General features: G+C 41.9%; 2 protein-coding genes and 1 long non-coding RNA gene across 4 annotated transcripts in view; 2 read left to right on the top strand and 1 right to left on the bottom strand.

The window, feature by feature from the left end:
• The window catches only part of LOC138982289 (solute carrier family 23 member 1-like), a 30424-nt gene extending 23042 nt beyond the window's left edge, over positions 1 to 7382 (top strand). Inside the window, exons 5-11 of the mRNA XM_070355546.1 lie at positions 259 to 440; positions 1291 to 1411; positions 3261 to 3417; positions 4718 to 4971; positions 5456 to 5729; positions 6093 to 6188; positions 6740 to 7382. Coding sequence (XP_070211647.1) covers positions 259 to 440; positions 1291 to 1411; positions 3261 to 3417; positions 4718 to 4971; positions 5456 to 5729; positions 6093 to 6188; positions 6740 to 7035 — 1380 coding nt within the window. The 3' untranslated portion in view covers positions 7036 to 7382. The remainder of the gene's footprint in view (positions 1 to 258; positions 441 to 1290; positions 1412 to 3260; positions 3418 to 4717; positions 4972 to 5455; positions 5730 to 6092; positions 6189 to 6739) is intronic.
• The window catches only part of LOC138982295 (uncharacterized), a 333833-nt gene that overhangs the window by 136997 nt on the left and 179337 nt on the right, over positions 1 to 17499 (top strand). The window lies entirely within an intron of this gene.
• LOC138982290 (uncharacterized) lies at positions 6183 to 15588 on the bottom strand. Of its 2 annotated transcripts, XR_011460825.1 has the most exons (4): positions 15433 to 15588; positions 14334 to 14509; positions 6807 to 6946; positions 6183 to 6330 (listed from the first exon to the last, which is right to left on the bottom strand). It is a non-coding gene; the product is annotated as an uncharacterized lncRNA (long non-coding RNA). The 2 variants fall into 2 exon arrangements; XR_011460826.1 differs by lacking the exon at positions 14334 to 14509.

Raw genomic sequence — 17499 nt, 5'->3', positions numbered from 1 at the left:
TTCAAAAGGTAAAAGTCTGAAGGTTAAAATAGGATGAGAGTGGGCATTGCTAAATGTCAAACCTCCTATACTCTTGAGCCGATCCCCGAATTTGGAACTTTTTTTTTAAAGCACAAAAGTCAGACCTATTGACCTACGAACTTGAAACTTTGGAAACTGAAGTTAATCTACACCAAAAAGATATCTTTAAAAATGCAAGGGAAAAAAGCTCCTCTTTTGCTGTGATTGTTTCAAGAACTTCTACGTCTCGCATCACAGATCCAAGGCAACCTGCTGGTGGCCTCCGTAATCCAAGTGGTGCTGGGAGGGACGGGGATGGTGGGCTTGTTACTACGTTTCATCGGCCCCGTCACCATCGCCCCCACCATCGCTCTCATCGGCATGGGCTTCACCAGCGCCGTCACCGACTTCGCCGAGAAACACTGGGGTGTGGCCGCTTTGTGAGTGTGATGAATACACTTCATAGGGTAGCCTGTCCCACACATCTTTTCTGTTTTCTGGATTGACGGAAACTGCCAAAGATGGGATATTTGTAGATGTAGTTAGAAACAGGGATATCGCTTTGTCGCAGAGGAAGCAGATTCCTAGCGGACAAATTGGGAAAGGCTGTCATTGATTGAGTCCGAAGTCGACTTCGCTAAGTCTATTTACCGACAATTCAGTGTGCAGCCAGATTTGATTAGTAGACTTTACGAAGTCGACTTCGTCTTATTAATTCAAGGCTTTAGCGGCCGTGGCTCAGCATGCAAATCATTCATTAAGCCGGTTCTGGTGTTCAAGGGAAGGAACTTTTAACTTGACCACTCTGTGGCTCGATTGACTGACTGACTGACTGACTTACTGACCCACTGACTGACTGACTGACTGACTGACTTGTATATTGCATGCGTTTAGTGCGTCAGCTCAGTAAGGCCGACATAGCAGTGATCCATGGATGCCAGTGCGTTTCTTCCTTTCGACCACTTTTCAAGGCTAAGTTGTACACGAAGTAAGCTGTTTATTAGCAAAGTGGTTCTTCTGACAAAAAATAAAATGATTTAATGAAACCGTCCGTTACAAACCTCCTAGGGCGAAAAATTAACATCCTTGAGTCGTCCTTGTCTTGTTGGAAAATATATTTTGTTTCTTAATATCTTTTGTTTCTTAACAAAATGGTTAATAGTGAGAACATTTTCATCATGCTGTCTACCCCATTATAATTCACAGCGAGTGACACGTGCCTGTGTGTGTGTGTGTGTGTGTGTGTGTGTGTGTGTGTGTGTGTGTGTGTGTGTGTGTGTGTGTGTGCAGCACAGCGGCCATGGTTTTGCTGTTCTCGCTGTGGCTGGGCAAGCTCCGTGTGCCTGTACCCTCCTACTCCAAGGAGAATGGCTGTCACTTGACCAGGTTCCCTGTCTTCATTGTCGTCTCTGTGAGTTCAGTCATTCCCTCTTGGTCCACATACACTCGCTGACGCAGGCAGGCATGCATAGACACAGACACACGCACGCAGGCACGCACACAGACGCACGCACGCACGCACACACGCACACACACACACACACACACACATGCACACACACACACACACGTACACATGCCGGTTGCTGTGTATAATCTTTACAATGTCTCACCCCATTCCCACCAACTCCAAACAGCCAGCCTACAGGGCTAGGACAGATATAATCAGTCTCAATGTTCTTTTTCACACAAATGATAGGCTTACCGAAAAGGTGCTGCTGGCAGTAGGACCAGACCGGTTGCTGTGTCCAATCCTCACAATGTCTGACGCCCAATTCCCACCAACTCCACACTGTGCGTACAGGGTTAGGACTGATATCAGCCTCAATGGGTTTTTTCACACAAATAGTGTGCTTACCCAAAAGGTGCTGCTTGCAGTAGAACTAGGCTGGCTGCTGTGTCTCATCCTGACCGTGTCTGACGCCCTTCCCTGCAACCTACAGGGCTTGGACAGACATTAGTCTCAATGTTCTTTATGCCTGTCTTACACTGTGCCGAATATCCTTGCGAATATGAACATGTTGTATTCGGCAAAAAAAGAGACGAATGGACAGGAAAAAATATTGAAAACTCGAAGCCTTACCGATCATTGCGAATGCATACAAATCCATATACGAATGTCTTGCGGATGTATTACGAACGTTGCGAGTGTTGCGAGTGCTTGCACACATTTTACGAATAAAGCGATTATGCAATTCGCATTGTTTGTAATACTGCTCTTACACTGTGCCGAATTTCCCTTGCGAATAGAATTCACCAATAATTCGTAATGATCGGGACATGGTCGCAAGACATTCGTAAATGTTCTTAACCATTCGCCACTATTCGTCTCTTGTTGCGAATATTAGCAACATGCTCCTAATATTCGCAAGGAATGCATATTCTTCAGTATTCGCAAGCCATTCGTAATCATCGTAAAGGTATTCGTAGCGCTCGCAAGGCATTCGCAATGATCGGTACACATTCGCAAGCACTCGCAACTATTCGTAAGACATGCGCAAGAAATGTGTATATGAACATGTTGTATTTGGCCCAAAAAAGAGACTAATGTACAGGGAAAATATTGACCATTCGAAGCCTTACGAATCCTTGCAAATGTCTTACGAATGGTTGCGAGTGCTTGCGAATGTCTACTGATCATTGCGAATGCATACGAATCTATATTCGCAAGGATATTCAGCACAGTGTGAGACAGGCATAACGAATGGTTGCGAATGCCTTGCGAGCGTTACGAATACATTGCGATGATTACGAATGTCTTGCGAAATCTTACAAGTACGTTGCAAAAAAGTTAAGAATATGACTTCTTTGCGAATATTAGGAACATGTTGCTATGTTCAAAACAAGAGACGAATGGTGGCGAATGGTTAAGAACATTTACGAATGTCTTGCGACCATGTCCCGATCATTGTGAATGATTGGAAAATTATATTCGCAAGGGCAATTCGGCACAGTGTAAGAGTAGCATTACCGCACAAAACAATGATGTTCTCAGCACTGTTTCAGGTGCTGCTGGCAGTGTGCTAGGACTCTGATCAGTCTCAATGTTCTTTACCGCACAAAACAATGATGTTCTTTGCACTGTTTCAGGTGCTGCTGGCAGTGGGGCTAGGACTGAGATCAGTCTCAATGTTCTTTACCCCACAAAACAATGATGTTTTTCGCACTGTTTCAGGTGCTGTTGGCAGTGGGGCTAGGACTGACATCAGTTTGAATGTTCTTTACCGCACAAAACAATGATGTTCTTCGCACTGTTTCAGGTGCTGCTGGCAGTGGGGCTGGGCTGGCTGCTGTGTCTCATCCTCACAGTGTCTGACGCCCTTCCCACCAACTCCACAGAACCAGCCTACAGGGCCAGAACAGACATCAGTCTCAACGTCGTTAACACAGCGCCTTGGTTCAAGTTCCCTTATCCATGTTAGTTTACAATACCACAAACAGCCTGCTAACGTTCCAAAATCCAGATTTTTTTTTAAATGTGACAGGGGAGGCTACCGCTCCTTTCAGAGCAGACTCTGCACCCGAGTTGTTGGTCTTTAAGTCAACACCCGTGGTTTGTGGAAATCTGTTTGTGATGGGGTCTGGTAGTTTCCGATTGTCTGTATGTTCATGGAAACCTTCGGGTTTGCATAACAGTTTTTATAGGGCTAATTTCTTAGCCCTAACATTTTCTATCCTGTTTGATTGCACTTCGCCTCCCGAGGTGATCGTAGTGTTTCGGCACTCGGTTACATCTGGCGCTGCGAGCAGGATTGGGACTCAGCATGATATGTTCAGGTAATGGCATAATATGACCACTGAACATTTTCGTGCTGTTCCCATTCTGCGAACTTGGGATGGACAGTGGTCCCCCGGTTCGGAACTTCGGGACGAAGTTCATTTCAAACGGGGGCGATTGTGACAGGGGAGGCTACCGCTCCTTTCACAGCAGACTCTGCACCCGAGTTGTTGGCCTTTAAGTCAACACCCGTGGTTTGTGGAAATCTGTTTGTGATGGGGTCTGGTAGTTTCCGATTGTCTGTATGTTCATGGAAACCTTCGGGTTTGCATAACAGTTTTTATAGGGCTAAGAAATTAGCCCTAACATTTTCTATCCTGTTTGATTGCACTTCGCCTCCCGAGGTGATCGTAGTGTTTCGGCACTCGGTTACATAAACAAGAAATATTAGTGATTGGAACGTTTAATTGTTCAACTTAATAGTGAATTATAAGTTTCAATTATTAGTGAATGTCTTGTTTTGTCAAAATGAAACGTTCCAATCACTAAACTTTCCTTTTTTTTATTAATTCATGTAAGTTCACGTTTTTTTCTGTGTCGTCTGTGTTAGGCGTTTTTGTGGTGTATTAGGGTATTTTTACTGGTCCGTCCTGTGCCTTGATTTGAGCTCAACGGACAGTCCGTTCCTTCTGCTTTGTCATATTCTAATGTGTACAATGGTTTGTTTTTGACTTCCCTTACTTTAGTCAATTTCCTTCCCATGTTCTTTTGCTCGTCTTTCTTGCTGCGTTTGTTGCGCTTAATTTTGCCTCTGTTTTGTCGCCGTCGTTTCTCCAGTCAGCTGAGTCGTGCTATATCTCTATATCCGTTGTAAATCTCAGGTAAGATAGGCTTAGAAAGCCAAGAATCAATGGTTTTAATTGTTCTGTTTTTATCCTTCAGAGCATTTTGTTTATCTTTGTCGTTATCCATATCAAATTCTCCGTTCCTGTCTTTCAGTTCAGTTCGGAATGCCAACAGTAAGTCTGGCAGGCTTCTTTGGCATGTTCCTGGCCACAATGTCGTCCATCTTGGAATCCATGGGAGACTACTACGCCGCAGCACGCGTGTCTGGGGCCCCTCCTCCTCCCCAACACGCCGTTAACCGGGGGATCGCCATAGAGGGACTGAGCAGTGTCATATCGGGAATGATTGGGGCTGGTCACGCTACGACATCGTACAGTGGAAATGTGGCGGCCATTGCTGTGACGCGGGTAGGTTTTCATTGGTTGAGTTTAAAACGCGTGATCTTGATCCTTATGCTGATTTTCTGCCGCATGACTTTGACCTTGATGTTGAACTTGATCTCAGGGAATCTTGTTTTTGACACTCGTCGTGACTTTGTCATCATACATTGACATATATACTGACAGCAGTCTATGAAAAAGTGCCAATGATTTAGTTGACGTTTCCGTAGATATTTTTAAGAGGGATGGTAGCGGTTGAAGACGTACGTATACGAAATATCGCAGAAACAGAAATACAAAACAGACAGACCGGCAGACAAACAGACAAACAGACAGACAGGCAGGTATGCAGACAAACAGACAGGCGAGACAGGATTTTAGTATCGCCTTAAGTACGGTTACACATGTTCTATTTCATAACTGGTTATTACCTAGGAATGGACGTAATTTCCATAAGTTTCATGCGCCATGTGGCCTGGCTTGGACGTTTCATGCTTGATCTATCCTTCAGATCGCAAGTCGCAGAGTGTTCCAAGTAGCAGGAGTCATCCTAGTCCTTCTCGGCGTGCTGACTAAATTCGGCGCGGTCATGACCTTGATTCCAGACCCCGTGATTGGTGGGCTGAACGCTGTGTTGCTAGGCACGCTCATCGCTGTTGGCATAGCAACACTACACTTCGTCGACATGAACTCGCCTCGCAACGTCACGGTCATTGGCCTGACCTTCATGCTGGGACTGGCCATACCGCAGTGGGTCAACGCCAAACCTGGCAGGATTAATACAGGTAAAATCCCCCAAAAGCGGCGTATGGCTGTCTAAATGGCGGGGTAAAAACGGTCGTATACGTAAAAGCCGTGGGAGTTTCAGCCCATGAACGAAGAAGAAGAATACAGGGAAAACATGAATGTGCTGGAGTATTGCGCGCAATATGATACATTTTATTTTTATAGATATATAAAATTAATAAAATATGAATACTTATTCATGCGTGACTAATAAGATAAAGTCACTGTAAGTACAGTTTATATAACAATACAAAGTAGGTCAATGCAATACAACTTAAAACTGTTGTTTTTGCGTTGTTTGTGTGTGTTTTGTTTTTAATTTTTGAAACTTAATTTGCGTTCATGTGTGTATACGTCCACAGGAGACGAGAAAGCCGACCAGGTACTGATGGTTCTGCTCGGAACACCCATGTTTGTTGGAGGTCTGCTTGGAGCCATACTGGACAATCTGGCACCAGGTGAACTTTCCTTATTCTTTTGTGTCCTGACCTCTCATTTGCTTTCTATACTGGCTCTGTTTTTGTTCTGCTGGTGATTGATCCCGCTGTGTGTCTGGCTGAGTGTCTTGCGGCTTGGCTGACTGGTTGGCTGGCTGACTGTCTGTTGGTCGAATCAATCAATCAAAAAAACAATAAATCAATCAATCAATCAATCAACCAACCAACCAATCAACCAACCAACCAACCAATCAATCAATCAATCAAAAAACAATCAATCAATCAATCAAAAAACAAACAATCAACCAACCAACCAATCAATCAATAAAACAATCAACCAATCAGTCAATCAATCAGTCAATCAATCAGTCAATCAATCAATCAATCAATCAGATTGTCAACCAATCAATCAATCAGATTGTCAATAGCAAACTAATCAATCAGATTGTGTTTCCTGCAAACCCGTCGTTCTTCTGCTTCACGTGTTACACTTTTTCCAACTCATAATCATTCTTGCATCTTATCCCTGCCTTTACTACCAAATGTTCAAACAAGTTGCTCCCCATTCACAGGAACAGGGGAAGAGCGAGGCTTCACTAAATTCCAACAGAAGATGACCTCACACACGGGACCCCTCACCGAGCAACAAAAAGCAGACGAACAGTCAGATGTGGCCTTGACCTATGACCTTCCGCTGGTGTCCGCCTGTCTGCGCAGGATACGGTGTTGCGCATATGTTCCGTTTCTTCCGTCCTTTAAAGGATTCTTTGCACCGAAATCTGAAAAAGACGAAAACGAAAAACCGGTGGCGGCAAACGGAAAAGCTGTTGGTTATGAGAATCAGACGTATGAGGGTGATTCTCTTTAGCTTTTGCTGATAATCTTCGCCCATTGTTTGTAAATACAATAGAGTTGTATATAGGCTATGGTGGGTGTTTTTTGTTTTTTTTGGCCAAGCACATCATTGTGGGTTTTTTAATCAATAACATGCATCCGTCTACAATGTATCATCATTCATCCATCAACATTTATAATAAATATGTAAATGGCAAGTATACAAGACATATATACAACATTAGGACATAACAGACAGACGGACATATAACATACCGTTCGCCTACAAGTAAGGCCGGAGCTTAACATAACATGCAGATTACAATACTTGACATTATGGACGTATTACCTGCTTAATAATAATACAGTCAGTTAATAATACCGTCAAACAAAAAATAAAAAACAAAAAAACAAAAAATAAAAGCAAAAACACATATATATACGCAAATCATCACATCTCTGCACAACCTAGCGTACTACCTAACCAACTCTTCATATGGGGACCATAATTCTACAAATTTGCTAATGTTACCAGAATTGAAACTGAAATATTTTTCTATTTCAAATCTGTATTTCAAATTTCTTAAAAATATTTCTAACAGTGGCCTTGTCTCTTGTAACTTACTCTTATGAATATAAAACTTTGCAAACAAAATGATAAAATCCAAAACCACATCTACCTTAACATTGTTTATACACCCAAACAAAATAAATTCTTCTGTAAAAAGAACATTTGCGCGGTAAATACCACTTCTGTTTAACAAATCTTCCAAATCAGTCCAAAATTTCCGACTAAGCGGGCAGTACCAAAATATATGGGAAATTGTTTCATTTTCAATTTTACAAAAGGCACAAAGGGGACTGTCAAGAATCTTTTGAACAAATAACCGGCTAGCAACACCAAGAATGCGGTGAAGCAATCTGGTCTGGAACCATCTTAACTGTGTGTCCTTAGTTGTTTTAAAACACTTATCAAAAATCTGTTTCCAGTTCAGGTTGTAAAAATACATATTCCATCTGTTCATGCCTGCAGGGTTATCATCAAATTTTGATTTCAAAAAGACTTCTTTAATTGCCTGTTTGCCTCTACAAATAATCTGCCAGGGTTTATAATCCCTAATCTGAAAACCATTCAACGAATCAATTTGTACTTTTCTCTGATATTTTTGTAAGGACTTAATCACTCCCTCATAGAATACAAAATTAGTTTGAACAAAAGGAAAATGTAACCTAAATTCTTCAACGGTAAAGAAATTTCCATTTAAATGTAGCAACTGATGGACAAACACTACATCATTTTCAATCCATTCCTTATTTACTATTGTACCGTGGTCTCGTATAATGTTCAAATTGTAATGTATACATTCGGAAACAAAATCATTCACATTAATTACCTCGCTTAAGGAACAGCATTTCTTATAATGTTTCAAAACATCCTTCCAAAAACTGTTACCACATCGTTTCATTAACACATTTACATACTCGGCACCCACTTTAAATATGTCTTTCATTCCAGGTATCATGTCAAAAATAAGCTTTTTTACATCAAATTCAAACATCTTTAATCTGCGAATCCAATTTATCTTTACTGATGCCACAAAAGTGTAAATGTCAATCATATTCAGACCACCATTGCAATAGGGTCTGCAAACGACATTACGCCGAATCTTTGCAGGTTTACCATTCCACAGGAAGGAATAAAAGGCTGCATTCACTTCTCGTAAAAAGTCTTCGGGTGGGTCTGGCAATACAGTTAATAAATAAACCAATTTTGAAAGGACCAAAGTTTTCAAAATTATAATTCTACCGAATGGTGTTAACTGTCTTCTGCTCCAATCGTTTAACATTCTTTTAATCTCTTTTAATTTTCCTTCATAATTAATTTCCAGAATGTTGCCGGTGTTTGTCGAAAATTTGACTCCCAATACTTTAAAAATCCCAGGGTCCCAGAAGTTCATATCCCTCATATATCTTTCTTGTGAATTTCGCTTTCTTCCAATCCATACAATTTGAGTTTTTTCATTGTTTATCTTTAATCCGGAAAATTTAGAAAATTTCTGTAAAGTTTTAACACATTCAACAAACGATTCCTTACTGCCATCCAAATAAAGAGTTGTATCGTCCGCAAATTGAGACAATAACACTTCCTCGTTATTCAATTTCAATCCTTTTATCACAGAATTATTACGTAACATTAATGATAGTATCTCGGAACATATTAAATACAAATATGGTGAGAGGCTATCGCCTTGTCGGACGCCTCTTCTTATGTTAAACCAACCAGAATATTGGCCATTTATTGTAACACATGTCTGTATATCTTGATAAAAAAAAACTCGTATCCACTGTTTCTTCTTCGTCGTCGTTCGCTCGTATCCACTGTTTTACATCGTTTCCAAAATTGAAAAAATCCAATGCCTTTTGTAAAAAGGGCCAGGACACACTGTCGAACGCCTTTTCAAAATCAATTGCAAGCAGCAAACCTGGTATATTTTCTCTTTCAGTAAACATCAACACATCATACAGCAAACGTATATTATCCCCGATAAATCTTCCTTTCATAAAACCTGTTGTATATGTTATTTGTACTTAATAAGCCTATTTGTGATAAAAGATGAGTTTAGGCGTATCGAAGATTTTGTATGAATATATATTAGGATTATACAAGACTTTTGTGACAAAAAACTGAAAATGTGTCTGTTGTTCTTCAACTGATGTTGGTTGGTTGGTTGGTTGATCAGTTAATTGAACAGTTGTTCTGTCGGTAGGTTGGTTGCATCCTTGCTGAATGGATCTCTCTGTCTCTCTCTCGCTCTCTCTTATCTCTCTCTTAACTCTCTCTCTCTTGCTTTTGACCACTCACAAATACAACCACCCACCAAACCACCCATCCACACACACACACACACACACACACACACACACGCGCGCGCGCACGCACTCACACAAACAAACACACACACACACACACACACACACACACACACACACACACACACACACACACAAACACACACACTTATCAAGTCATACTTGGGAATAGGACGATTGATCTTGGACTCCGAACCTGGTTTTTTTGAGTCACTTGAGAAAAAGTGACTCTATGTAATCGGTCAGTGTTAGTCTGTCCGGCCGGCCGTCCGGCCGTCCGTAGACACCACCTTAACGTTGGACTTTTCTCGGAAACTATCAAAGCGATCGGGCTCATATTTTGTTTAGTCGTGACCTCCAATGACCTCTACACTTTAACGATGGTTTCGTTGACCTTTGACCTTTTTCAAGGTCACAGGTCAGCGTCAAAGGAAAAATTAGACATTTTATATCTTTTCTCGGAAACTATCAAAGCGATCGGGCTCATATTTTGTTTAGTCGTGACCTCCAATGACCTCTACACTTTAACGATGGTTTCGTTGACCTTTGACCTTTTTCAAGGTCACAGGTCAGCGTCAAAGGAAAAATTAGACATTTTATATCTTTGACAAAGTTCATCGGATGTGATTGAAACTTTGTAGGATTATTCTTTACATCAAAGTATTTACATCTGTAGCCTTTTACGAACGTTATCAGAAAAACAAGGGAGATAACTAGCCTTTTCTGTTCGGCAACACACAACTTAACGTTGGGCTTTTCTCGGAAACTATAAAAGTGACCGGGCTCAAATTTTATGTGAACGTGACTCATTGTGTTGTGAATAGCAATTTCTTCCTGTCCATCTGATGCCTCATATAATATTCAGAACTGCGAAAGTGACTCGATCGAGCGTTTGCTCTTCTTGTTTACATATGAAGCTAGTAACTCTTGCCAGTGTGTATCGCATCCAGTTGCTATCAGTACCGGACGTGAACTGACGGAAGACGGATGAATCTTCCGGTCAAAAGACGTCCCAGGGGCTTGTTGTCCACAGCGTAGGGAGGATACCGCTTTTGCTTAAAGGTGTTATCCATTTAGCCTGATATTAATTGGGAAAGGTCGACTGCGCGAAGTCTACTTCACGAAGCTTGCTGCGTGAAGCTTTGGCACTGAATTTTATTATTTTTCGGTCAAAAAAAAGACTTCGGGGAATCTTTGTAAAATCAACTTCGGGCTCAATTGAGGAAGGTCTTTATGAGTTCTGTGGTAAGGTACTTTTTGCCGTTTTTCTTTGAGAAGAATAAGATACAAGCCCAAATGTTCGATTATACTGTTCAAAAAAAGAAACGCATAGTTGCTACTTGCCAAATTTGTTTTATTTTTCGAAAAAATTAACAGAAAATCCAATATTTAGATTATTTGTTTGAAATTTAGTATGGACACAGTTGAATGCACACACAGTTCATTTGCATCTTCAAATCAATCAGTCAATCAATACGATTGGGTGCCGAGGCTGTCAAGTCAGTAGGGGGTGTGACTGCCTTGAGCAGCAACAACTGCCCGGCACCTTCTGGGCATGGACTGGATCAGATGCCGGATATCTTGCTGTGGGATGGTGTCCCACTCCTCCTGACGTGCCTGCAATAGATCGCGGTGATTTGCCGGCGCTTCTTCTCGCCTGCGCACACGTCTGTCCAATTCATCCCGGAGGTGTTCTATCGGGTTCATGTCTGGCGACATGGATGGCCAGGGAAGCACCTGGACATGGTGGTCGGTGAGGAACTGGGTGGTGAGTCGTGCTGTGTGCAGGCGAGCGTTGTCCTGCTGGAATATGGCATCCTGGTCAGCCAGAAGAGGAAGGGCGTGTGGGCGCAGAATTTCCTCCACGTATCGCTGGGCAGTTATGCGCCCTTGGACGTGCACCAGGGTGCTCCTTCCAGCGGTATTGATCGCCCCCCACACCATGACGCCTCCACCACCATGAACGGGTGCCTCATCCACACAGTTGGGCGCGTAACGTTCGTTTACTCTCCGGTAGACCCTCCTCCGACCATCATGTCGCTGGAGCAGGAAGTAGGACTCGTCGCTGAACCACACGTGTCTCCAGTGATTCCGGACGGTCCAGCGAAGGTGCTGGTTGCCCCACTGCACTCGGTTCTGGCGATGGCGGCGGGTGAGGACAGCTCCTCTGTGAGGTCTGCGAGCTCTCAAACCAGCTTCATGCAGGCGGTTCCGCACGGTCTGGTCCGATAATCGGTGTGGCCCGGGGAGAGCCTGGACAGAAGATGAGGCCGACAGGAAACGATTCCGGAGGTGGCGGAGCCGTATGAAGCGGTCGTGAGCAGCAGTTGTCGCCCTTGGTCTTCCCGCTCGTGGCAAGTCAGCAACGGAGCCAGTGGCTTGAAACCTGACCCACAGTCTACTGATGGTGCTCTGGGACACGTGGAAGTGCCTGGCGATTGCACTTTGACTTTGGCCTGCTTGTAAACGACCCAATGCAATTTGGCGGTCTTCTCTGCTCAATCGGGCCATCTTTCGTCGCTGAATTGTCGTCTGATTTCTTTGTGGCGAACAATCCGCTTTTATGGGTTTTGGAAGACATGGTGAGAGCTCAATATTCCCCGAGTTTCACGAGATTACACTGAAGCATGACGAGTGGTCATGCCAAATGAGCAATTTTGACATTGTAGCCACTGATAACGCATGCGTCACGTGCAGAGCTCACTTGTGGCAATGGACGAAAGGTCGACGACCAGATAAACATTTTCTGCAGTTTGGTGGATATCCTTGTAGCCATATAACTAAATTAACCAAATATTACAAGCTATGCGTTTCTTTTTTTGAACAGTATATAAACCAAAAAAGTCTTTTTACATTTAGTCAACTTTTGACTAAATGTTTTAACATAGAGGGGGGAATCGAGACGAGGGTCGTGGTGTATGTGTGTGTGTGTGTATGTGTGTGTGTGTGTGTGTGTGTGTGTGTGTGTGTGTGTGTGTGTGTGTGTGTAGAACGATTCAGCGATTTTAATTAAGCGTTGTTGACTATGAATGTAGATGTAAATGCTTGTATAACTGTGTTTTAATTTTAAATGTGTCAAGCCCAAAGAGCATAATTGTAAAGTTATGATGTTGCGCTATATAAATGCTCATTTATTATTATTATTATTATTATAAACTACTGGACCGATCTTTATGAAATTTTTCATGAGAGTTCCTGGGTATGATACCCCCAGACATTTTTTTCTTTTTTTCGATAAATGTCTTTGATGACGTCATATCCGGCATTTTGTCAAAGTTGAGGTGGCACTGTCACACCCTCATTTTTCAATCAAATTGATTGAAATTTTGGCCAGGCAATCTTCGACGAAGGCCGGACTTTGGTATTGCATTTCAGCTTGGAGGCTTAAAATTTAAAAATCTGAAAATTGTAATTAAAATTGTTTTTTTATAAAACGATCCAAAATTACGTTTATCGTATTCTTCATCATTTTCTAATTCCAAAAACATATAATTATGTTATATTTGGATAGAAAACAAGCTCTGAAAATTAAAAATATAAAAATTATGATTAAAATTAAATTTCCGAAAGTGATTTAAAAACAATTTCATCTTATTCCTTGTCCGTTCCTGATTCCAAAAACATATAGATATGATATGTTTGGATTAAAATCACGTTCAGAGAGTTAAAAAGAATAGAGATATAGAAAAGCGGGCTATCCTCCTCAGCGCAACCGCTACTGCGCTTTTCTGGATTGTTAATTTCACTGCCTTTGCCACGAGCGGTGGACAGACGATACTACGAGTGTACGGTCTTGCGGAAAAAATGCTTTGCGTTCAGTTTCATTCTGTGAGTTCGACTGAGCTTGACTAAATGTTGTATTTTCGCCTTACGCGACTTGTTTTTCTTTGTCTGGGTGTCGCTACAAGACAATAGAAAACCATTTCGTTTTGACTCACACAGCTGTCGACTCAAGACCTTTTAAAGGCCACATTGTGCATGGTTCTCAAAATGAAGTCAGTTAAAGACACAGTCGCCTTCGCATCTAATAATTATCAGTATAGGATGTGGGCTGACGGAAGAAGCACGCGATGGATTTCACAGTGTCTTCCGGTCAAAACATGCCCCTTGATGTCGTCCGCTAATAAGGATTTAGGACAGGGTAGGGAGGACACGGTACTCTTTTAAAGTCGCTGTCCATTGTCCATCAACTTGTTCAGTATGGTAGGTGTCGAATGAGATACAAGCCAACATTTTTATTTCAGAAAAAGACAGCGTATTTTCTTCTTAAAAAAATCAGCCTGTTAATGTGTCATGGTCCATTTTCAGGCCGTTGATGCCTCGGTCTTACTGTTGTTGTTTTTTTAGCGTTATCCAGCATTTGTCATGAAATCTTAATCATTTAAAGAAAATGTTGCGTCGCACCCAGTTAAACTTGCTATGAGATTTGAGCTGAGGGAAAAAAACATGTGACGGATGTACCTGTATCTTCTGGTGACAAGGCGTCACAGGAAATGGTCAGCTCATAAGGATTCAGGACAGGGTAGAGAGACCACGTTGTTCTCTTAAAGGCGCTGTCCATCGTCCATCACGTTTTCAGGAAGGCAAGTGCCGATTGCATCAAGTTACACGTTTTCTTTGTCCTTTTCTGGCTGTCGCTAAACAGAAAATCAGTTCTCAAGTTGTGACGAATATGTATAACTCCTGTCAGCTCAAGGCCTTATTCTGCGTGGTACTCAAAACTAAATCATTCAAACGCCTTGTCGAGAAGAGAGTAGCCGTATTCTCTTCAAATGTGCTATCCATAAAAAAAAAACACGTATTTAACCTTCACCATCTCTACCTTTGGACTTCCCAGTTTGGATGATGAGGTCGTGTTGAAGCTGAACCAGATCATAACCATATTTACGCAAATACTTAAATTGTATTACCGCTTCTTTGTTAAGTACGGTTCGCGCGCGACGCAGGAAATACAAGGGAGGTTAATTAGGACAGCTAACAACTCAACTCAGGCTTCTAAATGTCTTCTAAATGTACACAGTTAAAAAAATGTACAGACGTGCAAAGTGCAGGATGGAAAGAGAAATACATTTATTACACTGATGCTGAATGGGCTGCATCTCGTACCGTTCTACACTCGGGTACACACGGTAGTACACAACGGGATAAAGCAGTAAGACAAAGAGGATTACTTCTTTTGAATGTGACCACCCGCCAAACCACCCCCACCCCCACCCCCAATTAAACGAAAAACAAACAAACAAAACAAACCAACTACAACAACAACAACAACAACAACAACAAACAACAACAACACCAACAACAACAACACACACATACACACACACATACACACACACACACACACACACACACACACACACACACACACACACACACACACGCAGCAACTGTACAACAAAATCAGCAAACAAGAAAACAAACACAATAAAACAACCAAAATCAAGAACAAGCAGGTAAAAAAAATAGCAAGAACAGAAAGTTCAACACTTGAGATATCAATCTCACAAGCAAGCACATGCTCAATGCCCAAACAGCACCTCTAAGAACGAGTACCTACGTTTTAGTCATAGTAGTGCACGCCAAACTGCCAAGACCTGTTCACATAAACGGCTGGACCAAGCCAGCCCTGAAGTCCTCCAACTGCAATGATGAAGCACTCAGGGCTCTCTGAGTGACGGCCACGTTGGGGTCAGCAGTCGTAAACTTACCGTTGTTCCAGCGTCGCGGACGACGCTGGTATCTGCGGTCGGGAAAGACTTTCCACGAATTTGCCACAGGGCGCCGCCATGTTTTCTGTGCTCGACTGCGAGCAGACCACAGGCACATTACACCCAACATTCTTGTAGGCATACACAGACGCAACATAGCATATACAGACAATAACACCCACAACACTTCAACTGCATATGAAAGGAATAAAAATAAATCCGCAAATCAGTCGCGCACAATACACCAGTTAGAAAAACAAGGAGTACCAAAGCGGCGTGCAGAAACTAAACTGACTCGGAGACTGAGAAGAAACATTTATCACACGATGTGGATAGCAAACATTAAAATAAAACAGATAAGTCAAGCAAAAAATAAACACAAATATCGAAAACACAATAAACAAAGGTAAAGAAAACAAAAAGAGATGCTTGCCGACAGTCAGTGTGTGTGTGTGCGTGGTTTGCCGTGTGCGTCAGCGGGGTGTGTGTGTGTGTGTGTGTGTGTGTGTGTGTGTGTGTGTGTGTGTGTGTGTGTGTGTGTGTGCGTGCGCGTGCATGCGTGCGTAGGCTACGTTCTTGCGTGTGTGCGTTCGAATGAGAAAGAAGAGAGAGAGAGGATTGAACAATGAGGTCACGTTCTCTGTCACATGAATACATATACACACACTGAAGGCTACTTCGGACACGAACACTTGCCAACAACTGTGGTTGGACATGCTTTTGAAATGTAATATTTTTTTCGACATGATTTCTGGACATACGAATCCCGCTGTGTTGCCTACTGATGTTGCGAATGATGAAGGTTTTGAGTTGACTGACCTTGAGGAGGGATTGCATCAGGCGTTTATCGTCTCAAATTATATCCTTGCTACTTTTCAGGAGTCAACTATTGCCATTCATGGTAACTTGGATAGTCAATGTTTTTATTTGTTTGATTCCCATCAAAGAAACAGAAATGGTAACCATTCTTCAAATGGCGCTGCAGTTTTGATGTCATCAAGTTAATTCCTTTGCAGAATTGATTGATTTTCTCAAAAGCCATTATCAATGTGTTTATCAATTAACACCTGTTCATTTCTGTCCAACTGCAATGCAAACTCAATGTGGAGGAAACAAGGATTCATTACAAACAAGTCATCCCTGTACATCAACAGATTTATGTACCTCAATCAATACTGCTAGTATGAGTGACAGGAATCTAAAAGAAAAAACAACCAAACGCAAATGTACTACTACTTCTACGACTCGTTTGAATGTAAAACAGAAATGTAACACTATCTGTGACAATGACGGTTCTACGACTCGTTTGAAGGACAGTATAGATCGAACCTTAACCCACAACTACGACAATTTGTGTCAGACTTTTTTGAACAGGAAAATATGCCTCTGTTCAACAGTAACCAAAACATGGAAGATGTTTTTGAAACTTTACAGAAATGTAACACTAGCCTATCTGTGACAATGTTGCTTTTGAATTGAACCCACATTTGTTGAACAGGAGAGAATGTTCCTGTTCAACAGTGCCCAAAACACTGAATCTGACGTTTTTGAATCTTTTCTGTCATCTAACTGAATCTGACGTTTTTGAATCTTTTCTGTCATCTAACCCAATTGCTCATGACTTCATCGATCTTGAACATGCCTACTTTTCAAAGAAAGACAGACAAAAGCGAAATCTGCATGTTAGCCATCTGCCTGAAATGGTCAATGCACTTTTGTAAAATTGTCACAGCTGTTATGCACTTTTGTGAAATGGTCAGTGCTGTTGTGCACTTATGCAAAACTTGGTGCTGTGCTGTTAACATTTGAACAAGTTTAGTGCAACTTGCTACTATATAATCGCTGTATGCGCTTTGTGGTAATAATGCACTGTTGTGAAAAGTTTGCGCTAAATGTTGGCACTATGCATCATTGTT

The sequence above is a fragment of the Littorina saxatilis genome, linkage group LG12, assembly GCF_037325665.1.
Source record: "Littorina saxatilis isolate snail1 linkage group LG12, US_GU_Lsax_2.0, whole genome shotgun sequence".
Classification (NCBI taxonomy): Eukaryota; Metazoa; Mollusca; class Gastropoda; order Littorinimorpha; family Littorinidae; genus Littorina; species Littorina saxatilis.
This window is presented reverse-complemented; position numbering and strand designations above follow the sequence as displayed.